Here is a 10,000-nt window from a genome sequence, read left to right as displayed (position 1 = left end):
TTTTCCTGTGCAAAGGATGTTTTGTTACTTAGGAGTCACGTTTTACCTTGTTTTCTAAATAGAATAAGGAGCAGTAGCTTTTACAATCCCAAGTGCAGTATGTTGAATGGTCATGCTTCCTTTTTTTTTTCTTTTCTTTTTTTTTTTTCCTTCCAAAAAAGTATTGTCTGTGTTTTCACAGCTCAGAGATCCAGTGGGTGAATTGCACAGGTTAGATATTCCTGCAGCCTCTTCTCTGCATGTGCCTTGGGACTCCGTGTGTGCTGGATGGCTTCTGAGGAGTGGTTTGTAAAACTGGTAAAGCCCCTGTTAGTGGGATGGGAGTTCATAGCTGTATCTATAACAATGCTCCCTTTGTTCTCTTCTCTCTCTTTTCCTCTTCTAACAGTAAGAACAAAGTTTTCTTAGTGTTTGGAATAAATGCTGCAAGACATAAACAAGGTGCCAGGCAACACACCTGCTTCACCTTTTTATGCATATTTCCAATATTTACACATTCACCTTTTGTGTTGACTGAAGACTTCCTTTTTTTTTGTCTCATCTTCCTGCAAATATCTTTCTTTTCTAGTAGGAGTTTCTGATTTCTGCTCCACTCTGCAGGCTGTCTGCACAGAAGTTGGTCGTGCTGGGCTGTACGAGCAACGGCAGCACGGGGCGCGCAGGAGCTCTCTGCTCATCATCACATCCAGGCAAGTCCATGACTCTGAGCTGTCTCTGTCTGCTCCAGAATTGAAGTATTAACTCCACATTTAACTACATTTAACATAGCGTTGTGTGTCCTCTAAAACCGGTGAGGAAAAGAAAGAGGGTGGGGGAAAAGGGTGCATTTATCCCGTCTAACCTTGAGCTCTTTGAGGTCTCTCGGAGCTCTGCAGGTTTGGAGGGTCCCTCCTCTTGCTGGGCACCCAGTCCGGGCTGGCACTGCTCCCAGGGATTCAGTAAAGGGGTTTGTCACAAAAAATGCCTTCTGACTGTAAACATGGACTGCTCTGAGATGGGCAGAAAGCAGTTTCTCTCCTGTCACCGATTGTCTCATAGGAAAATATTCTAGTTTATATGCAAGATGTCACTTGGTGATGTAGGACTTTGAGCCCTATAGCGTGTGCGATGCAAATCCAAATGTCAGAGGTTCTCTGCGTGTGCGGTTTTGTGCACACGTTGGCGATGCCGTTTGCGTTTAAAACGCAAGCCCCGGCCGTGCCCTTCAAAGGTGTCACCTTCTTCTGGTGGAGACGCGCTTGGGCTCAAAACCTGCCTTTGATAGAAAAACCTCCCAAATCCCAATCCTGCACCCGCAGCACGTGTGGATGTGGAGGCAGGGGTGGAGACCTGGCCTGGTGCCCTCACTGGGAACAGCCCGGCTGACAGCGAAGGGCCCCAGCACCCGCAGCCACTGTTGTCCCTTACGCCAACTACCAACACAACCGACACAAGGGCCTGCAATGGCTTCATTTAAATGCAAATTCCTGTTGGTTCATTATTATCGCGTTCTGCTGCAACAAATAATCAAACACACGTGGCTTGTAGGATCCACCGCGGGACTCTGAATTTGACTGACTGCTTTTCTCGGTGCTTTGGCTCAGAGCTGTGCGAGCTGCTGGATTTGTTCCTAACGAGCAGCATGGGATCTTTGTCGCATGGAAGCGGCATATGCTTGGTTTGTTTTTTTCTGGCCCACTAAACTTCAAGGGAATCTTGAAAAAATCTTTTCTGAAGTCATTCAGGCTAATGTGGAGTCAAACTTTATTGCAAAAGATGAAAACTGGCCTTAGAGATGTGGTCAGAAAGCTTTGTCCGAGCCCATGAGAAACGGCTGGGGTTGACATCTGTAGCTGAATTGGTCCAAAAGCTTTCCTCGGCATCAGCAGCGACAGCGTGTCGCTGCTCGGTTTAGACAGCGCTGGAAGTTTTCTTTGTCATCTTTTGCAGTTCAGCTCCCTTCACCTGTGTTACCCCTGCCCACAACAGGTGCCTTTTTTCAAAAGCAAGCGCCTTGTCTCTTGTCTGCGAGGCTAGACCAGAGTTCAGCAAGAGAAGAAACGGAGCTGTTGGCAGGTCAGCAGTGACCGGTGAGCCAAAGAACGTTTCCACGCAAACATAGATTTCAACAACTTTGCAGCAGCTTTGCTGACAAACCCCGCAACGCCCCATCTCCGTCCTTCCCTCCTGCGTTCCCACAGCCTAACGGCACCACACGTATTGCAGAGCAAGGTGGAAATCTGTGGCTGATTCTGGGTACCCTGTTGCTAGCATGGAGTCAGCCTTCTGAAGCGAAATTGGAGAATGGCATTAGTTCAAGGAACTACACAAGCTTAAATTACGAGAGAGAATGTACAACTTCGGCATGTGGACTATAAATCCATGGAAAGCTGTCAAGGCGAAGGCATGAACGGCTGGGTCTGGTGTGCAGCTCACACTCAGAGTTAAGTAAATGGAAATCAGGAGATGACATAAACCAAAGATAAGACTAACTTGACCACCAGACAGTCAAAGGTCACTTGGAAGTTACAGCAGGTTTAAGGGGAGCAGAAATCCTATTGCATCTGATTTGACATGGAAATTGAAGGAGGCACTTACTTAAAAATGATACAGTAGTGAAAACTACACCCTGGTCAGCTCAAGGCCTGACTGCCCTGGACTCCTCAGAACTCCTACTCTTTAGAAAAGATCATGTACCAGATTTTTTTTTTCACTTTTTTTCGGGAGAGCAGTGTAAATAGCTGCTCTGGGCAGGCTTTCTGCACCCAGCTGTAGACTTCAGGGGGCGCTGCTTCTCCCTGCAACTGCCCAGAATTTTATCCCACCACTTCCTGGCATGACTGAAGAGGCCAAACTACCGCTGAAAGCCTTAAAATCGTTCACGTAAAATTGCTACGACTTTCTTGCAAGGCCTCGGCCAAAAAAGCTTTGTCAAGAAGCCCTGCAGGTTCCTCCCAGATCCTCCCTTTGCAGGACCACGTCTGAGATCAGATGAGCAAGGCAAGTTAGTTGGAAACTTTAAAGGGGGTGTTTGCTCTGGCAGGATACGGGCGCTTCTGTTTTGAACATTGTTTTTTCACTCACCTGAGCAGAGAACATCAGATCCAGAAATGCTTGGCTGCCACAGGACGATAGTGATGGTTAGAATAAAATTTTAAAAGTTGAAAGCTCTGCAAATATCTTACAGCACACTAAGAATCTTTAGTAATATTTTTTATTTTCTTCACAAAGTAGACATTTCTGTTTTGTTTTCTTTTCTGTTGCTTTTACCTACACTAAAAGAGCACCAGGATTTCTTGAGTGAATGCAGCCTACATTAGCCTCCTTTTGAATAAATTTCTAGTCCCTTCAACTTGTGTTTAAAAATATATACAGTAATTCATAAGCTGAATGGAAGTCCTAAGATCTACTTTCCAAAGCTTCGATACAGTTAATTAAGGCCAGGGTTCTGTTGCTAAGTGCAGTGGCATCAAACAGCCAACAGAACTAAGTCACCGACTTTCTTTGGGAGGAAAAAAGAAACCTCGAGCCGAGCCAAGCAAGCAGGGTAAACAGCTGCTGCCGTGGGCTCTGCTGCAGCCAGAAACCATGTGTCATCAGTATGGCAGCAGCCGACTTGAAACATTCCTCAGCAGCTGTGAAGAAAGAAATCGTGACCCCCCCACAGTATCTGATCAGTTGTGTCAAACTGCAACAGGATCTTCCACTGTTCTTGCCCTCATCCGCATAAGGAACAGGGGAAGTAATCTACGCTTTGCTCATGTGCTGACTTCCTTTCAAACAGCAAAAATGCAATTTTACAGGAGAGGCTACTTCAGTTAAAGATGTTCTCAACGTTACAGTTTTCCCGCTTAGGCTGTTGCTTCACCACAGTCGTTTTCATCTTTATTTCTCCTCCCTTAAGCTGTAATTCTTTCATAACAAAGGGTGACAGTGGATATTCTCAACTAAAATTTTTGATTCTTCTCACCTTTGATTCACATATAGAAATCTTTAAAAAGCAAGCGCAGCACGGTCATTAGTTCTCTCTGTTCCCAGATCTTGACGCTGCTTTGCTATTAAATATCAAACGCTGTATACACAGTCCAGTAAAGGAACAAAATATATTACCAGAGATCACCAACTGTATCACGTATTTAATAAATGAACTGCGATCCGTCCACCAAAACAGAATGTTCTTTACATAATGAAGTGGAAAGTAAAAACACTACTTCTCTTGCTAGTAAGTTTTTTTACCTACAATATACCAAGTTATACAATATATTTATAGGTTACTTCCAAAATGTTTTAAACATCTAAATTTGGCGTTCCCATGCACAAAAAAACCAATCACATATTAATTACTCTGGAAAGTTTCTGAACTCTGTTTAGCAGCAAATCTCCTTTCTTGATGGTTTCTTGGTACTGCCAATTCTTGCTATCGGGCCTAGGAATTGTGGGTGGGGAAAAAAAAAGTTTAGAATGAGAAACCGTTTTACATCAAGCAACTTACATTTCTGTAACCAAAAACGAATTCTAGGAATTGATAACATACCTGTTCGTTTCTACAATCTCATTTACTTTGTCTATTTTGCAGTGTAATCGCCCAGCTGCAATAAATCTTGAAAGCTCCCTAAGTGAAGAAAAAAAAGAAGCTGGTTAAATCATGTTTCACCAACGACCCAGCATCGCCCCACTCTATTTCTGAAGCAAGAGCCTACATGTTTTCATAAGGTATCTTATGCATCCTCAGCTTATTCAAGCTTAGACGTTCCACACAAGAATAACAATTCCAGTACTTCCTCCTTGGGCCAAAGAGTCATACCCAGGTCAGTGAAATTTATCACTTAGCTCAGCTTTAATTACTCTTCAAATTCAAAGGTAGCAGCCATGCAGTGTGCCTGTTCAGAATTATCCTGAGGTAAGCATCTTCACGCCAGTCAATTCATTAGCAAATTTTCTTAATAGTTCCCTACTCTCTAGTAGCTCTAAATGTGCTGCTTTTTAAAAAAAAATTAAATTTGCTGAATCCACTGGTAGTCTACGGCACATTACTGATGGTAAAAGAAAATATTCCTGAGATCAACATATGACAAGTTACAAATCGTAATAATTTACCGGGAAGCCTAAGAGCTAGCATGGCCTTTAAAACATTTACCTTGGAATTGAATGGTATTTGGTTTCTTGTGAAACACCTACTAATTACTTTTTCAATGTTTCTGTAACACTTTTCTAGGTTAGAAAATCTGAAACTATGGAAGAAGAATGACTCTCGTGAAAGCATCTGAAACAAAGCGGTTTGTGTTTACAGAGTAAGAGTCAGCTTCTTGCTTCACATTAGTTCTCACCACGATCTGAATCTGTTGGTTTTACACAAGAAAAGAATTGCACATTGAGACTTCTGGGTAAGTTTGATTTAAGCAAAAAAAGCCAGATCTGGTTGATGGATCAGAAAGCAAGCAAAATTCAGTGAGACTGGTAGGGTGCATAAAATGGCTGGATCCCCAAAGTTTTCACTTAGTTGTAAACAAAGTAATCCTTTAAAAACTTTTTATAGCACACAGAGGTCAAGAGATAGAGCAGTATAAAGAATAAAGTTATTAATAAGATAAGTTTAGCATATGGCATTTAGAGCGAAAGACATATTGAAAAAGTTATCATGAGAGATTGCAATAAAATTATTTTCTTTACTGAAAAACAAGGCTCACTTAAGTTTAGCCAAACTCTTCCTTAGAAACATAACCTGGCATGTTTAGAATGAAAGTAGGACAAAGATTTTTATTCATAACGTGATCATTATAGATAATTAAAAGCTGTAAAGTAAGACCCTTATGAACATAAAAAGCCAAATAACTTACTGATCTATGAATTCTACACTGACACCAAATGCTTCTGCCATGTATCCTAATGTCAGTGACCGGTACGACTCTAGGAGCTGGCTGTATGCATGGATTCTCATTTCCCGGACATAGTATCGATAGTGAGGGGCAAACAGCCAGTCTTTTTTCATCTCCTGCTCTACAACAGCTGAAAAGGGGAAAAAAAAAAGAGAAAAAAGAGTCAGTAATCTCTAAGAAATGGAAACTATCAATTATGTAAATAAAACATGTAACACCAGTTAATAAGTAATCAGTGCGAATGTCACTATATTGTATTCTTGCGTACTTCAGGATGTGAAAGGCATTTCATGCTTTGGAGATATAAGAGAAGTAACGCACCAAAAATCCTGTGGCAAAGCTAGCAAGACCCCGTTTGTCAGCACAAAATCCCTCTTTCAGGGTGTGAGCTCGTCCTGCTCTACTGCAGGGAAGCACCACGGGCCAGTGCTGGGACCTCTGGTCCCACAGGAGCAGGACAGTGCTGGGAAACCACCAGTACCTGGTGTGGAACGACTGGAAGAAAGGCTGTTACCCAAAGCTGCGTAAGGAAACAAGATTAACTTTCAGGTTCTAGCTCTTAAACTCATTACAAGGAATTCCAGGCACTGAAGTGACTTTTTCCCCCCAACAGTTTTAGTTCTCACCTAGTAGTAAGGCCAGCAACAGAAAAATGCTGTCCCTGGCTTCTGATCCCATCTGGCCCAGTTTCCCCATAAAACGAAAGGTTCTTTCTTGCTTTTTTAAAGTATCTTATTTTCTTGTATTCTAAACCTCACAGAAGGAAAATAAGGAGTCTGAGAATGAGTCTGAGACTACAGCGAGTTTTCTGAAAACCTTTTTTTTCAATGTCACCCCAATGGTAACAACAATGAAAACTTTCTCTGTAGTTTCTTTTACACACTGAGATTTTGAGGCCTTTAGACTCCAAGTCCTGTAACTTCTTTCAAAGATAAAACCTTTCAAAAAGATAGCAGTTGAGAGAGGTAACGGGCAAAATATGGACTGAGTAATGTTGAAGAGTAAAACGATTTTGGGAAATTTATGTTCTTTTGATTGTGGTGAAGGGACGAGGGGTGGATTGTGTGTAGATTGTTTAGTCTTGTGATGATTCTTTTTCTGATTTTGGAGTTGGGAATCTTTGGTTTCTTTTTCAATGTTAACACTGTGTGATGAATATAGGTTTTAATAATAATTCTTTCAAAGCTTTCCCATCTGACCTGGCACTTCAGCTAAGACAGTGTTCCACAGCCATTTTCAAAATGCTTTTCCACCTCATCAGATGAGACTTTTCAGAAAGCTCACTGTTTGCAGGGTCAGAGAGCAGCAAATGTTAAAGTCATTGTTTAAAAACAAATATGTCCCCCCCCACAATGTAGCTCTAGTTCTAGACTTCAGCTACTCCACAAGTTGTGGACAATCTGAAAGAAATAACTGAAACAGCACCTTGAAACAGTGCTTAGGAGAAAGCACAGCCTTACCTAATGACTGGAAAAAGGCTGCATAACGGCATTCGTAAAGCGAAAAGAGGTACTGTCGGACAGCTGGCAAACTGTGTAACACTTCCAGAATCTCTGCTCCTTTAATCACCTGAAAACAAACACATTTCAAGACTGTCACTTGCAGCCTGGAGATGAACAGGTTAAAGGAAGGCGGGGTCTGTTTGAACCAGTGTTTCCATCAGCTTTCCTCACCTTTTCCCTTAGGTCAGGCCTGTCTAATGCAATCATGCTGACGTAGACAGTGTATGTTACAAATGTTTTGTAATCCATAAGTTCATAGGATGTAAACGTTGAAACTGTATCAAGGAAGAGCTCGGCCGCTTGTTTGAAATCTCGAATAGCTACGCAGTAAAGGCCCTGGTACACTTTGAGGCGGTTTCTCCTGTCCCAGTCTCCTCCTTCTTCTATTAGACTTAAAATAGAACAAAAAGAAATAACTACTTATGTAAATGCATTGTGTAATAAATTATATGAAACAAGTACGGTAAATCAACTGATACCACGTGATTAGAGGAAGAAAAACATGTTTTATGTTACAGCTTGTTGAAACAGTACAGGCTCCGTACACCTGTCAGGGGTAGGGAAGTGCCTTCCCTGGGACAGGAGAGGCCAGCACTTTTGCACAGTGCAAGTTTCAGCTGAAAAGTTTATAGCCTCTACAGCTGTGACAACGCTCTTTTGAGATGTGCAGGTAAATAGTGCTGACAACCTCGGCTGTGGCAACATACTTCCACTGCCTAAAACCAAAGCTAGCAGTACAGAAAAAAAAAAATTAAATGTTGCCACTTTTCAGGAATCATATTAACACAAAATTGATGTAGCTCCAAGTAGAAGCACAGTCCCAGACAAAATCTGCTGAGGTGGCAACACAAAAAATCAGGAAGACCCTCCACCTTGGTGTCTTGTGGCACCAGCAGAGACTGGAAACCACAGCTTGCTCCAGGAACCACTGAAATCCAAAAAAGCTTAGCAGTGGGATCACAGGAAGGACAGCTGTGCCAAAGCACACTGTGCTGGCACTGGGTTCTTGCTTCTAGAGGAAAAGCTGGTCCTTCATGGAGCCAGATGGGAGGCACCGGCAGCAGCTGGATCCAGCTGACAATCCTGCACCATGGTTTATCGTACCATCTCATCGCACCCAAAGTTATTTGTCTCCAAACAGTGACAGAAAAGCAGGAGTGGGCTACAAATGCAAATCAAGTCAGCTGCTAGAAAAATACCTGGCACGAGATATTAACCTTTCTCTTCTCTTCCCCCTCATTAAAAAAAAATCCAAGCGTAGGAAGCTCTCTAATACAAGCTAACACCCACCCATCACTCTGTGATTCGTCTCACAACCAGTCCCAGTCATTTCTTGACAGCAAGGTATTCATCTTCCATTTCTTTTGGTAATCTGTCTCCAAAGTGCGTTAGAGCACTCAAAACAACCCAGGCGGTACCTTTTTGCCTTTTCAATGTTCCGTGTGATGAGGTCGTTGTCCATATAAAACAAGCCAATCCTTAAAAGATAGAACACGATATCCAGACGATGTCCCAGCGCCACGGTTTTGTCGTAAGTCTTGCGGAATGCCGTCAGAGCTCCTTCCTAACAAGACAGTATTTTCTACTGTAAGAATGTTAAAAGCACCTAGAACATTTACAAAATGTCTGTTGTAAGTACACACCTGGTCTTCCACTGGTAGTTGTGACTTTGCTGCTTTCCCACAGAACTTTAACCTTGTGCATTCTTAAGAATCAAAGTTTAGATCAAACCAGAAGAGCTGACCCTCATGTACCTTTTAAATCTAAGGAGCATGAAAATCTACTCTGCAACTTGAATCTAAGTTGTGCTACATAAATAGCTTAGAAAAGCCTGAATACACAAGGAAAGTGAAAAATAACATCTGCAAATAGAAAATTTTTTTTTCTCTTTTTAAGAAAAGTTTTCTTTCAAGAGCTACTTTGGCTTTTTTCTAGATAATTTAAATTTCAGTAACACCAGCTCCTAGCTCTCATCTGTTTCTGAGTTGTGGCATAGAGAAAACGCACTGTAAGTCACCCAGCGCTCAGTGGAACCCGCCTGCCTAAGAGGATTACGATGCAGCATTCTTAATACAAGCCCACAAAGCCTCTGTCATGAACCAACCTTGTCCCCAATCCTGCAGAGGTACTCAGCTTTGGCCATCATTGCATCTCGAATTTCACTCTCCCCCAAGATCTTTTCCGCGTCTTCTAATTCATTGTCGAGACGTTTCAATTCTTCCTCGTTAGCTTTCTTCATTTTGCTGAGCAGATCCGTGTCTATCTGCCATTCCAGAGATTTGCAGAGCGCTTCATAATACGGAGCCATATCTGAAAGAAAAGCAGGAAGGCTTCTGCTGTCCACTGCTGCCAGGAGTGTGTGCGTGCTTACAATGCAAAGCTCGGCGGGACAACACGCCGACGCTCTGACCTTTCTGTGACCAGGTACCTACTAAACCCGGTGTTTCAGCAGGCTCTGCCTGTCACAGGTGGTTTTTGCTGACTCTCTTCTGTCACCGCTCTTTACACCCCTCTCGCTTGCACTTTCCTTCCTTCCTTATCCCTCTCCGAGCACAGCAGACCCCAGCTCTCAACTGCTGCCCTTCCCAACACCAGCACGGCCCGAACAGCGGCCGGCTCTGGGGCCGGGGCCCTCCCCTCCCG

The 10,000-nt window shown here is 42.8% G+C and overlaps 1 protein-coding gene across 1 annotated transcript; it reads right to left on the bottom strand.

The window, feature by feature from the left end:
• Positions 1-4,085: 4,085 nt before the first annotated feature.
• PSMD6 (proteasome (prosome, macropain) 26S subunit, non-ATPase, 6) lies at positions 4,086-9,680 on the bottom strand. The gene is made up of 7 exons (XM_009870854.1): positions 9,462-9,680; positions 8,776-8,921; positions 7,529-7,748; positions 7,316-7,424; positions 5,817-5,985; positions 4,514-4,591; positions 4,086-4,405 (listed from the first exon to the last, which is right to left on the bottom strand). The coding sequence occupies exons 1-7, from the start codon at positions 9,663-9,665 to the stop codon at positions 4,309-4,311; spliced, it is 1,023 nt and encodes a 340-aa protein (XP_009869156.1). The 5' UTR covers positions 9,666-9,680; the 3' UTR covers positions 4,086-4,308.
• Positions 9,681-10,000: the final 320 nt, after the last annotated feature.

The sequence above is a fragment of the Apaloderma vittatum genome, unplaced genomic scaffold (assembly GCF_000703405.1).
Source record: "Apaloderma vittatum isolate BGI_N311 unplaced genomic scaffold, ASM70340v1 scaffold9516, whole genome shotgun sequence".
NCBI lineage: Eukaryota > Metazoa > Chordata > Aves > Trogoniformes > Trogonidae > Apaloderma > Apaloderma vittatum.
This window is presented reverse-complemented; position numbering and strand designations above follow the sequence as displayed.

Coding starts and splice junctions, on each gene's coding strand:
- PSMD6 (XM_009870854.1), bottom strand. CDS start 9,665: ATGGCTCCGTATTATGAAGCGCTCTGCAAATCTCTGGAATGGCAGATA. Junction 7,425..7,528: donor GGCCTGACCTAAGGGAAAAG/GTGAGGAAAGCT, acceptor GTTTGTTTTCAG/GTGATTAAAGGAGCAGAGAT. Junction 5,986..7,315: donor AGCCTTTTTCCAGTCATTAG/GTAAGGCTGTGC, acceptor TCCCCTTTTCAG/CTGTTGTAGAGCAGGAGATG.